Source organism: Chinchilla lanigera, unplaced genomic scaffold, assembly GCF_000276665.1.
Source record: "Chinchilla lanigera isolate Chin_1 unplaced genomic scaffold, ChiLan1.0 scaffold00042, whole genome shotgun sequence".
NCBI classification, from domain to species: domain Eukaryota; kingdom Metazoa; phylum Chordata; class Mammalia; order Rodentia; family Chinchillidae; genus Chinchilla; species Chinchilla lanigera.
Genome location: NW_004955443.1, coordinates 6,772,369 through 6,790,281, shown reverse-complemented (window position 1 = coordinate 6,790,281; position 17,913 = coordinate 6,772,369). Strand labels below are relative to the sequence as shown.

Here is a 17,913-nt window from a genome sequence, read left to right as displayed (position 1 = left end):
CAGTTCATCAACATCTGCTGCATCTTCCCTAACAAGAGAAAGTAGCAGTGCGTTTCCTTTTACCAGTGTTATAAATGGGGGAGCTGAAATTTTAAAAAGTCATTTGCTGAAGCTTGTGATCTATGTTAGGCCTAAAAACCATTTATTTTAGTGCAATAAAGATACTCTGTTTTGAGCCAGGCACGGTGGTGCACGCCTGTAATCCCAGCTTTTGGGAGGCTGAGGCAGGAGGATTATTGCGAGTTCAAGATCAGCCTGGGTTACAAAGTGAGCTCAAGGCCAGCCTGAACTGCATAGCGAGACCCTGTCTCAAAAACGCCAAAAAAAAAATACTCTGTTTTCACGGAAACGCTGGCGGGTGTTTCTAATACACACAGCAAGAGCCACTTCTCCCGGTAACGAGTCCTCTTTCCTTGCAGCGGGACCCATCTGAGGCTGTGTCTGTGAAAGACGTCTTGGCCCGGGCTGCAGCAAAGGGGCTGCTGGAGGGGATTGAGTTGGGAAAATCACCAAAACGGGAGAAGAAAAAGAAGAAATCAAAAACATCATTGCCCAAAGCTCCTACTAGCGATAATTACAGCATCCAAATGAAGATTGCTGAGTTCCTGAGTCGAGAAAGTAAAGCAAACCCCAGTCAGTCAGAGACACTGACAAAAGCGCCTCTTCCACAGAAAAATGGGGCTCAAGTGGGTTCTTCCATCCAGATCAAAAAACCCAGCAAGCCCGCCACCAACCCTTTGATGCCCACCTCGATGAAGAACGCCTGTCCCTCCAGGCCGGGGGACCGGCACACACAACTCGGGAGACCTCGGCCAGAAGGCAAAGTGGTTGCTCTGAAACCCGTGGAGATTGTTTTGCCGCCAGTGATGGTTCCATTTTCTGCATCCCAAGGGATGCGATCTCAGATGCCAGCTCCACATTTCTTCTGTCGCTGGATTGGACCCAAGGCTAACAGCACGCCAGGCGGCCTTCCCACCCCATCAGTCTCCGGAAGAGGGGAGAAGCTGAAGGAAAACTCACCTTCCTCCCTGTCCCGGCCTCCCCGGCCATGGCTCTGACCGTCCTGTGCTTCTCACATGGCCGGGAACAGGTGATTTTTCTTCAGTCTGGTGTTCTTGGAAGGTTAGACGTAGCTACACAAGACGCTCCCCGCTTTATCACTCTGTACCTCTGAAACGGGGTGTTACCTCCTAGGGACTCAGGTAGGGGGAACGGTGATGTCGGGCATTAACAGCAGAAATGAGAGACTGCAACAGCTCAGCGCTGATCGGTTTTAGAGCTGTGAGATCTGCCCTGCTCCTGGGAGCCTCCACCCTGGGTCACAGCTGCTGCATCTGGGAAGGAAAGCAGGCTCTCCGCACGCTCACAGAAAGCAGGGGTGGGCGCCAGACTCAGGCCCTTCCTGCCAGCTGCGGAGCGCCCGTTTCCCGGCAGCTGGAGCTGAACTTTGAAAATCACGATCAAAGTTGATTTTTCCGTTAAGTATCAAACTGTTCCTGAAACAAGGCGTGGTGTGAGTCTTTGTAACGGTACTGAGTTTGAGTAGGAAGTGCAGAAGGTCCCTCTCCCTTTGCTGAGTGTGAACCTGGTAGACTGAACGCCGTCCTCCCTCCCTCCTGCCTGTTTATGCCAAACACTGTTGTGAAAAATGGCTGTGAGCAAACCTCCACCTACATAGTCGCAATTTGGAAGGGGCGAAACTGTTAGACACAAGTGATACCTGTTGTGGAAGAAACCCATAAAGGGTTTCGGATTCTACTCAAGGATCAGGTAAGAGAGCGAAATGTGCAAGTCATTTCAAGTGGCAGACCGTAATTAAACATCGGTAAATCATTTCTGATGCACAGTTAAAATATGTCGTTGCCTTGTTAATTGTACTAAACGCCAGATTCCTCCTGGATCTACTTGCCTACAAATTACCTACATTATTGTGATGATTACCATTTCTGGGTCTACTGTATTTTTTCATCACAGCAACAGAAATTGTTCCACATTGAATAGAGTAAATGTACAACTATAAATCTCAACTGTTTAAAAAAAAGTTCAGACACATTCATGGCTTGAGTTTAAAGTTTTACTTCCAGAATTCAGTTGTGTAGAAGTATTAGTAAATTCCTAAATGCTCAATTCATGTGACATGGTTTTTGTGGAATATTTAGGTCCTGCTGCAGCTCTAATATTCTATTTCTCAAGGAGAGGAGAAGGGCCGTTAATTTCATTTTCATAGTACTGTTTGTTTTAGCTGAAGATGTACATTTTTCAGGAAAATCTTTAAGAAAGACTTTCTACACTTGAACCAAGCTTCTTATATTTTGAATTCCCAAATTCTTACAATACTTAGGATTCTTCAAAAATACAGGAGTTTTAAATGCTGTTTATTTTACTAATTTAAAAACATCAGAAACGATGGACTTCAAATTATAGCCTGTTTCCTTCTCTTTCCTCTATCCACATCTGATTTGGAGCACCCTACGCCCACAGCAGGGCAGTGCAGCTTAATTTAGCGTTGTTCAGTAAAAGCTGCTACTGTCAGAAATCCTGTTACCTTCCTGCCCTCAGCCCACCCCCACTGAGAAGTATTCCGCGTGTGAGAGCAGAGGGTCTGAGATCCTTATTCCCCAGCCCCTTTTTTGCGTGGTGTTTTGAACTAGCCCAGGGTGCTTTCTGATCTCCATAGTGCCTGTCACTCATGTGAGAACTCAGACCCACCGATTTCGTTGTCCATCTTGGCACTAAATGGTTTTTCCCTGTAGAAGCTTAGGAAGATTCTGAAAACCTGTTCATTAAGCCTGCATTTTACCGAGAATTTCTAGGGAGGACAGGATCAGTTATCTGAATACTTTGAAAGTGTGAAAAGGAAACTTCTAGGGTAAAAACAAAACAAGGGAATTGCAGTAAAGAATATTGATTACATGGACCTTTTTCTGTGACATTTTAGTTGCTTGAACTTCTTAAAAGTATTGCAAAAATCTAAAATAGTCACACTATGGTTATTTAGATACTGCAATAGCAATTTGGGTTTTTATCTGAAAGCATTTACAACTATGAAAACCCCCAACACCAAAGTGAACTTCTGTGCCTTCAGTCATTGCCTTTGACAGCTGAGGGAGAGAACTGCGGGGAGAGGCGCACCTGAGCAAGAGGCGGGAGGCGCCTCAGTCTGCCTTGCTCTCTGTGACTGCAGCTACACTGCCCCACAGCAGGCTGAGTTCCCAGCTCCCTTCCACGTCGGATTTCGTGCCTGTGCACCTCTGTTCTTCGTGCCCTGAAGTTAGTTCTTAGTGCAAAGAGTCACTCTAGAAAGACTGCTATGCTGGTGAGGATGCATGTGTGTCTGGAACGCCTGCCGTCCTTCCTCAGCACCAAATAAAGTCCGGGTCATCGCCCAGAGTTTACTTTGCACTTCTTAACCAAGTGGAAAGACATAATCGCTACTCAGAGCTGAATCTTACATTACAGTCACTTTGGATTTCTATAACAGTTAATGTGATGATATAAAAATAAAACGACTAGTGTAGCGACACTTTATATTTCTACTTCTCATATATACAACTGAGTTGTCAGATCAATGAGCCAAGCATTTTACGCAGCTAAATTTATTCTCACAACATATTACATTTAAATGTGTAAAAGTGGTCAACAGCAAAAGGGGTAAAAAGGAAAACGAAACATCCTTTAGGGGTGAACAGGCCAGATGCCAGGGACTGCGCTCTTTGTGGTGGGAGTGAGGATCTTTGCCTTGAAGCTGAAGGAACTTCAACTTGATTTTACTGGCTGTAAATATACTTGTTAGATAGACATGATTTAGGTTAAGCCTGGCCAACTGGAGAGCTCATGGTCCTAAAATCATGCCAGTATCAGTCAGAGATATGTTTTCCGTGTTTAGATCTTGTGTTGCAAAGCTCATCAAATGAGTGTGCTATTCAAGAAAAGGGAGCTTGGGAGCTGTTGCTAAATGGCCTCATGGATTCTTAAAGGTGTGTCTATCTTAAACTCAGAACACGGATTTTAAAAAAAAGTAGCAGTGCCAACAGTTTATCACCAAGAACTTGTTTTAATGGAAATGAGTCTAATGTCCCTTCATGCAGTAAGACAGACAAACAAAAAACAATGGCTCTAATTAATTATGGGTGATCTCGTATCCAGGTGGAAACACAGGGCTGTATGTGGCTATATGTATATATCTTGAGATGAAATCACACGCGTTGTGAAGGGTATAAAAACGAAGCACGGCACAGTGCTTTAGTCTACAAAGTGAAGTTCTTAGCCATTGGCATGGCGGCCGTGATGCGGCCAAGGAGTGCGCGGAGCAGGTGGCAAGACTGCGTCTAGCTAGCTGCTCTTCAAAAATAAAAGGAACTTTACGCATTTTGCCTTTTCTTCTACATACTCCAATAGAAACGTGACTACAAATCATTATAAAACCACCATTAGGCAACATATAGTTCACTGAGATTACTTAGGTCTGGATACGCTGAGACGTAATATCCAGTAAAGATAATACATTAACACAATAATGCAGTATATTTCAGTAAAAATAGAATAAATAAAAATATTTCAAGCTGTATTTAACAGGTTAATTAAAAAAATGATAGGAGATACAAGGCATAGTGAACATGGCCGCCTGTTTACCGAATCACAGATATCAAGAATGCATAGGTAACTGAAGGGTCACTAAGTTCTCAGGTAAAACACTGGCATCCTTTCACAGACAGACACACATACTTTCATACATACTTTTTGGCCATGGCAGAAAGTGTCTGAACATACTGTTTAACACAATAAGTTTTATACAATTAATCGGCATTTAGTATGCAAAGCCATTATCAAAACAAAGTATCTGCAGTAAAGTTTTCAACGTGTAAAGGTTATCAGTCATCTTACTGCACCCTGTAATTGCATATATAAATGTTTGCTATTTAAAGCTAGCTCAGTGTTCTTGATCCTGAACACAAACATATGCCTTAAAAATGAACAAGAGGGCTGTGGTAGAGATTTCCTGCAGAAAAGTGGGTCACTTAAATAGCATCGAATGTATCACACTGAAACGTCTCACAGGGGAGATCCAGATGAGAGATCATCGCAACTGAATTTTGAACAGCAATTCGCAGAGCACAGTAAGATTTCCATAATGCAGCAGTTTCCCACAATGGCACTGGTTACTTCAGAGAGAACAGTATGCAGGCTGGAGAGAAGCACAACGCATTTCTAAAGTAGCATCATTTCTGTTATATCAGGGTGCCAGCAAACACTTCCTGCCCTGCTGTGCCCCCCGCCAGGGCAGGCAGAGGTCTCCTACTCCTTCCGTCATGTTCTGCTGGGTAAGGGCCATGGTGAGGCGTGCCTCTGCCACAAGGACCACCACTGCTGGGAAATTCTCAGGCTGCACGGAATGGGGATGCCTGCCCTCTACAGCATGTCTGAGGCACACCACACACAGCAAGCGGTCCAGGGCTGCGAGGAGGCAGCTGTTCGTGGTGGATTTAATGCCACTGCCCGAGTAACATGGACAGGCTTCCCTGCTTCTGCAGGGAATTCTGAGACTGCCTGGCAGTTTCAGTGTCTGCTCTTTGTGAATGCCCAAAGTCACTGGGAAAGTGGGGCGGTGGGCGGATAGGACAGCGAGAGCTGGGCTGGAGGCGTGAGTCCTGCTTCTGGCCCTCCTGGCTTTGGTGAGATCTTAGGCCTGTTGAGTTAGTCTCTTGGTACTTTGTATTTTATTTCTCCAATGTGTTTAGTACCTTTTCAACCATATAAGGCTCAAATGTGATAAGGATATGGAAACCATTTTGACAAGTACAAAGCTGCGTATAAACGGAAAGCATTACTTTTATAACTGGATGTTGTAAACGTTAATTTTGACATTACAAAGTAAACAGGACTAATATTGAGATTGCTCTCCTTAGCTACTTCCTTTTAAAACGTCAACAAGAGTCTAAATTTGTATATCTTCATGACTAAGTTTCTTAGCCACATAAAAAGCAGGAAAATGCTATTTCTGGGAAACTGTTAAAGAGTCCATTATTCCTATGTATACTTTGCTCTGATATGAAATCTTTAAGTCTTGAAAATAAAATGGAAAAAATATAAATTTTAAAATATATCTTGTTGGATCTAACAAATTCTAATATTAAATACATAAGTTTAAGAAAGTCTCAACTCAATGTAATCTGTTGCCATGGACAATATGTAACAGACAGACAACCTTCTGGACAAAAAAAACCCATTAAAATAAAAATGAGCTAGATGAGGAATTCTAGCAGAACATTTACCTTAGGAGATGGACTAACAAAAATGTGGTGGTGGAAATCTAAAATAATAGTGTGTGACAGAGAGATACATGACATTTTCTCAGCTCTAAATTGCATATTGGCTGATTATCAAATGAAGGATGAGAGGCTTATGAGGAGTATTTCATCTAATGTTTGTGCAGAGAATGAGTATAGTGAACTATAATTCTCTAGCTGCATTGTACAATGTAAGGCAGAAGTTTGAAATATGTCCCACCGAAAATGCATTAGGATCTTGTTCATCTCTTTTTTAAAATAATCAGTTTGAGAACCATCTGAAAAGGCTATTTTTTTGCTCAATTTTAATTCCCCGAATTTAGTTTTTCATTAGTTTTGAAGTTTCACTCCCCACCTCCCCCAATATCCCACAAACAGCGGTAGACATGAAATGATGTCCGCATGTCAAAGCCTGTCACGGAAAGCTGCCCATTGGCTGCTACACCGATGCCAATAGCCAACTTTGTCAACCAACAGGTTTGACTCTATGGAAAACTGAAACCCATCCTATGTTTACAGCAATTCAATGGCATCTGCTCTGCAGCGATCTCTGTGTTTCCAAGGCTGAAAATGGACAAGGTGCTGCAGAACTGAGAGCTGCTTGAGATGGAAGAGTCGAGAAGCGGGGAGATAGATTCAGGCATCATCGACTCCAAGGACGCAGTGTTAGTTCACCAGGCGGGCGTGGCCATATTGTTCTCCCCGTGTGAAGCCAAGGCCCGCCCACGATATGTACAATAAGAAAGGGGCCTTCCATTGCTCATGATGTAACTTACAGCAAAAAAAAGTATTCATGCTTCTGTTCATATCACATGGTGGTGGTAAGACAGAGAACATGCTGTGTAACACTGTTCAGTTACAGATAAACTCTCTGGAGACGAAGCATCGGCGGCGACGGGATGGAAGGCTGGGCTCAGCTCCTTGTCTTTAGTGTAGCTCTTCAGTCTTCGGTAGACACCTGAGTCCTTGAGCACGTGCAGCTACGGTGTTTCCGAGACGGGACGTTTCTGTTTCAAAGTGTCAAGGAGGGACAGGACCCCTCGCTTTACATTGGTTGTGACTCTTCTGGTCACCGAGTCCGCTGGCGGAGGAGGTGGCCGCACTTTCTGTGAAGGCGGCCTGGCTACCAAGCACTTCTGATAGCGTAACTGAAAGAAAGCAAAGAAAATATTCAAGGTAGTACCATTTCATCTTGTGAACAGGACCGTGAGTCTTCACCAATAAATGACTCCAGGAAGTTAACAACCGAGCTCTTAAATCCAAGAGTTTATTTTATTTTCAACGTGGGTGTTTTTTTTTTTTTTTTTTTTTTTTTTGGTTTTCTCCGGTACCGGGAACCGAACTCACGACCTTGCACTTGCCAGGCAGGCGCTTTTGCCGCTGAGCTAAATCCCCAGCCCTCAACGTGGGTGTTTTAAACTCTTCATTAGCTCAATGAAGGTGTGCTGCCTCTGGCCACGTTTTCCTCGCCTCCACTCCCATCCTTTTCTCTGTCTTCACAGGCTGTGTGGATAAACTCAAGAGTCCACAAGCCAAGGAAAACAAGAAGGGCCTGGGACAGAGGGTGTTCACTGAATGCTTCATCAGAGACACACATGTTGGGCAGTGCTCACGGCTCTTGAGACAGCAGGGGAGAAGGGTGCAATTTGTAACCAGGCTCCACCTCTTTTTCTTTTTTTGAGACAAGGTCTCGCTATGCTTTCATGCTGGTCCCGAACTACGTAGCCCAGGCTGGCCTCAAACTCACAGCAGTCCTCCTGCCTCAGCCTCTCAGTGCTGAAATTACAGGCACGCACCACCATGCCTGGTACCACTTTTTGGTCGACTCCAGGCAGTTACTAAATCTCCCGCTCCTGTCTTCTCAACTGTGAAGTGGCTGGAGAGTGACAGTCTTTATAGAGGATGTGACGACTGAATACGGCATACTTATAGAACGCCTAAAACAGGCCTAGCAAAATACAGTGTTTCTTTACATCCCTTTCTCCTGCTTTAATAAAAAAGCATGGTGTATTCATAGATTTCAGGATATATGTTATACTGAAGTCTAAATCCTAATGGGTTAGCTTTACAGAAACTGACAATTTCTATCTTTCAGGAATATAAGAAAACAACAGTAACAACAAAACAGCTCATCTGCTTTTGTTTTAATGGGAAGATAAATAATTCTTCAAAATAAGATGAAAAGGGTAAAACTTACCCAGTGTTTTTTTGTAATCAGAGCACTGTGACATACTTCCACAGCTGATTTTTAGAAGTTGACTTAAATATTAGCAGGTTGCTCGCTATAGTTATGGAACAAGTGGACGATACTCCCTGAGGAGCATGAAGCGGAGCAGCGAGACTCTAGGGGATGAGGGACCACTGCCCCCTCACAGCCCACAGCCCAGAAACTGGCCCTGCCAACCCAGGCACTGGAACACCATGATTTACTGCATCCCCTGGGTGTACGGCACCTTGCTAATCTGTATCACAACTCAAAATACATACATCTGAGGCATGAATTTAGACAGGCAGGCGTGGTGACGTGGGGCCCCGGAGCTGGCATTTCAAACAGCAGTTCTGTATGGACAGCATGAATCAAAATTGCACTTAGCTGGTGAATTCCATAAAGGACCCCTGTGATGCTTGAGCTTGGCTGTGTCAATTTGATTGGCTGGGGAGCTCCAAGGGGAGTAGTAAAGCACCCTGGGTGGGTTACGGAAGCGTGGCCTTCGGTACTCTATGTGGTGCCTGGCCCCCTCCTCTCTGCTGCTGTTCCCCCACTCTGCTTCCTGGCACCATGATGCTTTGCTCTGCCACACCCTTCCACCATGACATTCTTGCCTTGGAGCTGGCCAACCGCAACTGAACCCTCTGAATGGGCTCAATTAAAGGTCTCCTCCTTTAACCTGCGGGTACTGGGTACTGTGTTCCAGCAAGGGAAAGCTGACTAATCCCTCCCTCTCTCTGTCCTGTTCTGAACTTCACAAAAATTTCATCAGAGGGGTCCATATCCCATAGCTGAGTCATACGCCTAAAAGTTAAGTAGATTCAAAAAATGTCACTATCACATTTCAGATAGGATAAATTCACACCTAGGCAGTTCAGATGGAGAACCGTACAGATTTGAATCAAGAAGAATGCCGCTGCACTAGGAAAGCTAGACTCAGGGTGGGGCGGGACCTCTGACTTGATCCCTATGCCTTACACGGGGTTGGCTGAGCTACTCTGGCTGCTACCCTCACTGCTCTGATACAATTAAAACAGGAAGCAAATGAGGAAAAGCTGTTTCCAAGAGGGAGAATGAGTCTGAGAATTAGGAACAAACTTCAATTAGTAATAAAGCTAGTTATTTCACTGGCATTAGCATTTAAGATGTATAATTAAAGCCTGAAAGCCATTCATTTTATGACCAAAACCATCTGCTATGATCTGGGAGAGTTTCACAGGACATCTACTCAGTCACCACCCATTTGTGCGTGATTGAAATGCCCATCCTCTGCTCCTTGTGGAGCCCGTCACCCTGTCCTCGTCTCCACACCTGGTCTGGGGTTCGCCTCGCCTCCTCCATCCCACCCTGCTCACTGCCTGGGCAAGCGACAGTCATAATCCTGGCTCCGCAGTCCTGGATGGGCTGTGTGTGTGTATGCGCGCGTGCACACGTGTGTGTGCGTGTGCGCGCGCACGTGTGTGTATGTGTACTATACCTATAATAAGGGCTGCGCTAAGTGGAAATTGGATCCCAAGTAGAGACACCAGGTCTCTCCTCCCTTGTCCCTCCCTCCCCTAAAAGGCAAAGGTATCTTTAAGATGAAAGCCAATCCCCACCTTTGCCATCTTCTACCCCACCCTCTGTAACTCTCTGTCCCTGTCTGTCTGTCTCTATTTTATGGCGGTACTGAGGACTGAACCTAGAGCCTTCACGTTGAGCTACATCTCAGCCCTTTAACTTTCTTTTTCGTTTTTTTTTTTGAGATAGGGTCAATAAACTGCCCTGGCTGGGCTCCAACTTGCGATTCTCCTGCCTCAGCCTCCCAGACTGTTGGGATTGCAGATGTGCATCACCACACCCAGGTTTTGCTTCATCCTTAACTTAGCAGTGTTCTTTATGTAAAAACAAACAACCTCCCCTCAGCTTCACTCTTCTCGGTTCTTAGCACCTTGTGGCTTGTCTCAGAGTACAGTGAGGACGTTGAATCAGGCAGGGGGCCAAGTGCCTCTTCCCGCTCTTCATTTACCACCATGATCTGTTAGATTCATGCTGCAACTACAGCATGCATTTGCTGACTGAGAGGAAACATATCAGCAGCTGATTTCATCCTTGCGCAAGACTCACAGTGTTCCCTCCCAGACATGGGTCGGGGAGGCCACCGTGCACCTGGGATGGGTGGTACAGCCTCCTGCTCCTGGGCGGGCTGCAGCCTGGACGGCAGGTTACTGTACTGAGTACCACAGGTGACAGGAACACTGATATCTGTGTATCTAAACATAGGGCACAGTAAAGACACGCCATGGAGCTGCCGGACTGGAAGTTGTTCGGGCGTCTGTGAGTGACTGGGGGCCGAGGACACTACTCTCCCAAGCAGACTTTATAAACACCGTTACACTGTACACTTAGGCTACACCACATTTGTTACCACTTTTTCTTCAGTAATATATTAACCCTAGCTTACTATAAGCTTTTGTTTGTAACCTTTTTTTTTTAAAGCTCTTTGACCCTTCTGTGATAACCCCTAGCTTGAAACAAATACCCTGTAGGTGACGGGAATACTTCAGTTCCGCTATACTCCGATGCACCACTGGCATGTATGTGTTTGGTCATGGACAGAAGCATCAGGCACACAGTATATATGTGTGCCCACTTCAGTCTAGCCTTGCTGGCTCATCTCCCTCAGGCTAAGAAAGTGCAGATCCAACCCGTCCTAAAACAAACCAACCAGTAACCCACTGGTGCTGCCCTTCCGGCTGCCCTTTGATAGTGGGACCTTCTAAGCCATCCACTTCCAGGGCCTCCTTTCCTCTGTCCTCTTGGTTCCTTGTCAATCCAGGGAGCCTCACACTTGTATCTGTGGCCCTTTCCACACTAAAATGGAACTTCGGTTTGTGTATGTCTCACGCACCATGTCCAAGTTTCACAATGTAGGGGTCAAACGGGGTCAGGCCTGAGCTAACCTGAGCTTTCCAGCCTACACACCTCGGGTGAATTAAGTACAGATGACCCAGGTCCTGAAGCCAAGCTCCCTCCCCCAGGGCAGACACCTGCATGGCGCCTCTCAGACTGTCACCGTGTGTCCCCAGTCTGTGATCCTGGCTTGTACCCGCCTCACGCCCTCTGGACAGCTGGCCAGCCTCCAGTGGATCACCCTGCCCTCCACATGGCTCCTTTTTCTTTTTGCTAGAATATTCTTAAAACTAAATATGATCAGTTCACTCCCCTGCTTGACAATCTGGAACTCTGGCATGACACCATGGGCCACTGGCGCTTCATGACACAGACCCAGCTTCCTGCCACGTGGTCTCAGCAGCTCAGCTGCGACTGCTAGAGTACACGGGTGCAGGCTCTGGGGCCTCTGCGTTCACACTGCTTTTGCTCTGGCTTGCACTCTTCCAGTGCCTGCTGCACCAGGTGCTCAAAGGTATGTGTCCAGTGAATGAGGGGTATTTCTGCCCCAAATCATCTGCAAAGCACCTTGGCTTTGTGACCCAGTAGCGGCAGCACGGGGCCACTTACTAACTCTGTGCCCTGCAGCTCACTCGAACTTCTCTGAGCCTCAGTTCTCATAAATAAAAGAGCCAACAACTACACAACAGGGCTGTTGCAAGCACTGACTTAGCAGGCAGAAGGTAAATACAATATGGAAGGACAGTGCATCTAAAACCACAACTATGTGAAGTAAAAACCACTCAGAACATTGCTTTCTATTTCCGAAGTACTGAGCTGAATGCAAACAGTAACAGCTGATGCATGACCAGCATTTTCTGCTCACAAACTGAAATGAATTTGAGATCAGGGAAGGATAATCCTCAAACCTAAATCCTTTCCAATGCTACTGAAGTCTCCACAGAACTCGGCTCCACTGGATCCACTTCATTCAAGAGAGCTGGCCCCTTGAGATGCAATCTGCTTCTCCTAACTGACTCAGGAAAGCAGGACTTTAAAAATTCCATTTCTCTTTCTTTTTATTTTTTGGGCAATACTTGGGATTGAACCCAGGCCACTGCACCGAGTTGTATCTATGGCCATTTAAAAAAATTTTTTGAGAGAGGCTCTCCCTAATTCAACAAGTGGTCCGCCCTGGATTCAAGCTTTGCAATCCTGCCTCCGCCCCCACAGTGCCGGGATTACAGGCAGGACCTCCACAGCCAGCTCGCTCTTTTAAATAAGTACTTCTGCTCAAGTTTATGGTGCACAAAAGCTAAGCAGGGAAGGAAGGCCGAGGCTCTCGCTGCGGCCATCACTCACCATGCAGGCGGCCTGGACCGCCTCCGACACGTTGGCGGCATTCGGCTCACACCAGAACACGTGGCACTCAAAGCGCTGGCTCCCGGTGTCCATGATGAAGGCAAACGTGTGGACGTCCTTCCCGACGCCCATGAAGGACAGGAATCGCACTCGGCACTCCACCAAGACCTCCTCTTCATTCTGCAAGAGACGCCGCTCAGCGTTCAGCATCACACTACCCCCAGGAAGCCAGGCCACCGTCACCAAAATGTTCGTCTTAAACCACAAAAGTCAGCAGATGAGATCTGGTATTAAAACATGGCCACACTGAATTCAGAAAGGACATGTGACTGTCTGGAAGGTAGGACTTTGCCTAAATGTCCAGGGAGGCCGTTACTGCTGTGGGCATCTGTTGACATTTCATCTAGCCGTGTGCACTGCCGTCATGGTAGGTGATGTGTGTTCTGATCCCACCACTGTACTCTGCACCTGTGAGCTCAGTGTGGGGAGGAACAGGCCGCGTCCTTCTCACGTGCAGTCCAATGCAGAGCACCCAACGGCTCAAAACCAGAGTGTCTGCATGAACCGCACAGGCATCGGAGGAAAGGACCCACTGTATCCCTCTCACCTGCCTCATCTACCCAAGGAAACAGCACACTGAGTCACACTTCTACCTAGATCCATGGGAACAAATCGCTGCCAAGTCAACAAACTTGTCAGATCACTTTTCCCCTTTCCACACAGGGTATCCATATGAAGCGGCATAAAGCAATGCCTGCAGTTCATTCTTCTGGGTATAAAGAAGACATCCTTCACAGCGACCATGTGTAATTTCTGAATCAGTAAACACAGCCAGAATGTCACTTGCAGATCGTAGTATCCTGACTGATGAAATATGCACTCAGGTGCAAGGGGAGTGTCACAGGCACGCTACGCTGGCCTGACAGTTGCAGGGGATTTCCCGGGAGATGTGAAACTGGGACCTGGGTGAGGGCCGGTGCCTGGGATTGGCGGCCCTAGCCAAGACACTGAGACGTTAAGGGCATGGAGACAGGCTGGAGGGACGGAAGGAAAACCAGCACAGCATGCTGGACGGGCAGGCAGGTCGGTGAGCACCCTGCCATGTCCGGAGATGAAGCGGGCTGGTGACCTGAGGTCTCTCCAGGACAGGTGCTTCACTGCAGAACGGGAGAGTGGTAAGGAGTCTGGAGCCAGAGTGCCCAGTTTCGAAGCCTGGTCCTATACTTCCATCTCTGTAATGCCGGGCAAATTTTTAACCTCTCTGTGCTTCCATTTCCTCAGCTGATTTGGACTGAGGCTGGTGCTGGCCTCTGCCAAGGTGACCAATGACCAATGACCCCTTCTCCTGGTGACAGACCGAACCCGAGCCTTCCTCCAGCGAGATACCTTTTGTGTCCAACACCTGCCAACATGGCCTGACTCACATGGAGCCCTGAGAGGGACTGGCCAGAGCCCAAACTCTAGTGCACACGATCACCTCCAGCGCACAACTGCAATCTTTTGGGCAAACAAGGAAGACAGAATCAGGAGCACCAGGATAGAAGCTCCCACGTCCCAGGGAAAGCAAAGGTGGCAAAGACGGAGGCAGAGGCCAAATCCTTTTATGAGAGTAGGGCCAGTGATTCACAAGCAAGTGCAACTCCCAGGAACACACGCCCCAGGCGTTCCCACGTTTTACAGAAGACCGCTGCATCTAAAATCTCCCTGCAGCCCAGACTGGCCAATGTCCTGCACGACCCCTACCTTCTCACTGATGACTGTCACCGTGGCATCCGCCACGTTCATGTTCACGGATGGCCAATCGTCCTTGTCGGATGAGGTCATAAGACTTTCTATGGCACTGTTCAAGGTATCCATGCCTGTGGATGGAAAAGGATTGCAAAAGCCCTAAAGCTGGTGATAACTCTCAAATGTGGGCCCAACCACCAAGTGATAGCCAAACCCAGGTTGACTTTTCTTTGTAGTTACAGAAGACACTTTATACTTTATTCTCATGTATGCCCAAAAGCCAAGAACTGCCAGACTGCAGCAGGAGGAAGGGGCATGAGCTCCTCGAGAGATCTGATTTGGGGTGTCCTGTCTGTTCAGCCAAGGATTCTAATCTCCATTGACTCCTCAGCCCTGGGGTGTGAGCAGCCTGCCCGTGTCTACCCAGGAGCTTTGGGAGGGGGCTCTGCAGAAGCCGGCATCTGCTGGAGTATCTGATCGTCTTGTATCATGCTTGACATTTAAACAAGGCCAGGTCTGACGGCCCCTTTACAGGCACAGTACGTGCTTCTCAGTGGGGCCCCTCTGTTGGGTCTTCCTACAGCCTCGGGGCTGGAGGAACCAGGGGAAGGAGTAACAACTTTATTGTGATATAATTCACACAGAATCCACTCACTTTAAGTGCACAATTCCATGGTTTTTAGTATATTCACAGAGGGTAACCACCACCAAAATCAATTTGGGAACATTTTCATCAACCCAAAAGGAAGGCCTGTACCTTTCAGGAGCTACACTCTACCCCAGGCAACCACTTACTAGCCTGTGTCTCTGGGTATCTGCCTATTCCCGACATGTTCTGTAAATGCAGTCACACAGTATGTGGTTTTGTGACTGACTTCTTTCACTTGGCTTAACATCTTTAAGGTTCATCCATGCTGCAGCGAGTTTCAGCACTTTGCTCCTTTTCACCGCCAAATAAAATTCCACCACACGGAAGCATCATGTTTTATTTAACCATTTGTCAGTCGGTACATTTGGATTTGTTACTTTTTTTTTTTTTAACTATGATACACAATGCTAGTGGATATTGCATGGACAGATGTTTTCATTTCTCTTGGGTAATATGTGCAGAACCAGAACTGCTGGGTGAAAGGTAATTATGTTCAACTGTCTGAAGAACCGCCACACCATGCCAAAGCAGCCTCGTCACGTTCCTTCGTAGTGCACAGGGGTTCCGATTTCTCCCAGACTTTTCTAGCCAGGGCAAGGCAACATCCAGCCTCCCTTCAGTGTGGTACAGCTGAGTGACCCAGCTGTGCTACGGGGAGGTGAACGGGAGGCTGTGGGTGTCACTTCGGGTCACAGCTCCTCCATCCTCGCTTCCTCCCCCCAGACAGCAAGACCTGAGGCAGGAGCCCCAGCCCTGGAGATGGAAGCCCCTGCTGGACAATGGCAGAGGACACCACAGTCCTTGGCTCCCATCCCTGGATGGCTGCACAGATGAGAAACACACATCTGTCTTACAAAGCCCCTGCCTGCTGGGCTCACATGTCCCATCTGCTTAGCTGTGAGACTTGTTTGATTAGGACTTTTTACAAGTTCTGGCTGGTGACAGAATGAGGGCTTGATTCCAGACAAGGCAAGCGGGTAACAAGGTAGACCTTACCCTCTTGGGAAGGTGAACATCTCCCATGAGCCCCTGCACACTGCGAAGTGGAAAGACAATAAAGATCTTACGTACCAACCGGTCTGTCTACAGGTAACATCCCCAGATACTGCACGTGGAACCTCTGGACCAGCTCAGTCTTTGGTGTTGGAAAATCTACTACAGGGAACAAAAGAAATACGTCTTTCTCAGTGCTTCTGCGTCCCAGTACAAAGCAGACATCACTTTAGATCTAGAATGTCCAGAACACCACCTGCGCCTGACGGCCAGCTTTAGGAAGTTGTATGAGACGTTTCTCACTCCACACACTGGGGCTCTGTCAGTCAAAATCCTATCCAGCTTCCGCTTCAAGGTAGGAAAGCCTTTGAAGGCAGCAGCTGGAGGTGGAAAGGCTGTTATTCTCTGTGGTGCACACTAAGAAATAGCTTTGGATCCCCTATTTGTTACGTGTGGCTGACGCCCAAAGAAAGTGTAATCGAAGGGCACAATCACAGACACAGGAAAAATGACTGAAGAGTTCCTCAAGTAACAGTCCACAACTTTTAACTTGGGCAATTCTTACCCTGTGGTATACATGAGCTTGAAAGGACTAACAATATCATCCTTTAATCTTTTCCAAGAGCAACAAAACCAACCTGTCCTTCCCATGAAACCCTCCTGTAACTCTGCCCCCGCCCTTGTGTTTGTTGAGTTCAATCTGCTTTTTAAGGACCTGAAACACCAGGAAGCAGCTGAGACCCTTTGGTCCTTGTCCAGATGGAGAGCACCGCAGGGCAGGGAGTTGCCCTCACCTACCTTGCAAGGGGACGTCGAGATTCACGTTGGTCCTCTCCTGTAGGGAGCTGCAGGCCAGGGCTTTGGCGTTCTTCCGTTCGGCCATAATCTAAAGGGTAAGTGAAAACCTAGCGTTGGCTCGTGGTTCAGGCTCCCACGTCTTCAGCTGGTCCAGCTAGTAAGGGCCTGAGCTGGTTTCATTTCCAAGTTCGTTAGCTTTAGTCTTCTGATTCCCTACCCCCGTATCTCTGGGCTACATACGCAATCTGAGAGGTCTGCCATTCTCTGGGGAGAATCACAGCCCTGTATCATTTGAAACTTATTTGGAACTTACAGCGCTCCTTGGCTGAAAACAACACAGCAATTAATCTTGGTGGAGCCCAGCCTGCTGGGCCACAGCAAGCTTAGGGACACAGAGGGAGGGCAGGGCAGCCCCACTGCTGCCAGCTCTGATATTTAGACACTCTTTTCAGGGCCCTCGAGATGGAGCACATGGGCTCAAATCCCAGCTGTGCCACTTACTAGCTGTGTGACCTGGGGAAGTCACTGGCCTCCTGTGTCTCATTTCCCTGACCACACATCGGAGTGACCACGGTACTTATGTCACAGGAAGGTTCCATGGATTACATGAGTGAACACATCAAGCAGTCAGAGAAGGCTCGGAATGCCAGCTGGGGGTGGTGGTGTTCTTGAACCTTTAGCCCTTATGGACACTGGTACCTGCTGTGCTCAAATCCCCACCAGTTACGTGTGCTGTGGGTTCAGGGACAGGGAAGAGGCTCACCCCTCAGTGACCTCAGCAGGAACCCAGCCTGCACCCCACAGCCAAGCTTTCCACTGCGGGGGAGTGACAGCCACGTCAGCCGAGCTCCCCTGCACCGGGCTCTCATCTGCGCCTGGATGTGGGCAAGAGCACTGAGAAAAGCAAAGCTGTGTACACCTCGGGCATGTGCTTGGGCCGGGCCAGGTTCCGGGCGCTTTACACCAGAGCCCGGCCTTCGCAGGGAAGGACTGTTTCCTATGTCAGACACTGCACT

The 17,913-nt window shown here is 47.5% G+C and overlaps 2 protein-coding genes across 16 annotated transcripts in view; one reads left to right on the top strand and one right to left on the bottom strand.

The window, feature by feature from the left end:
• The window catches only part of Nsun7 (NOP2/Sun domain family, member 7), a 42,505-nt gene extending 40,378 nt beyond the window's left edge, over window positions 1–2,127 (top strand). The window contains exon 12 of one of the 2 annotated variants that reach the window (XM_005391949.2): window positions 420–2,127. In XM_005391949.2, coding sequence (XP_005392006.1) covers window positions 420–1,058 — 639 coding nt within the window. In that variant the 3' untranslated portion in view covers window positions 1,059–2,127. The remainder of the gene's footprint in view (window positions 1–419) is intronic. The other variant, XM_013518051.1, reaches the window with a different exon arrangement.
• Window positions 2,128–4,034: 1,907 nt separating this feature from the next.
• The window catches only part of Apbb2 (amyloid beta (A4) precursor protein-binding, family B, member 2), a 272,486-nt gene continuing 258,607 nt past the window's right edge, over window positions 4,035–17,913 (bottom strand). For 11 of the 14 annotated variants that reach the window (XM_013518042.1, XM_013518049.1, XM_013518048.1 and 8 more), the window contains 5 exons: window positions 16,898–16,985; window positions 16,178–16,261; window positions 14,473–14,588; window positions 12,730–12,909; window positions 7,268–7,435 (listed from right to left, as the gene is read on the bottom strand). In XM_013518042.1, coding sequence (XP_013373496.1) covers window positions 7,268–7,435; window positions 12,730–12,909; window positions 14,473–14,588; window positions 16,178–16,261; window positions 16,898–16,985 — 636 coding nt within the window. Of the gene's footprint in view, window positions 7,436–12,729; window positions 12,910–14,472; window positions 14,589–16,177; window positions 16,262–16,897; window positions 16,986–17,913 lie in introns of all 14 variants that reach the window. The other 3 variants (XM_013518043.1, XM_013518041.1, XM_013518050.1) reach the window with 3 other exon arrangements.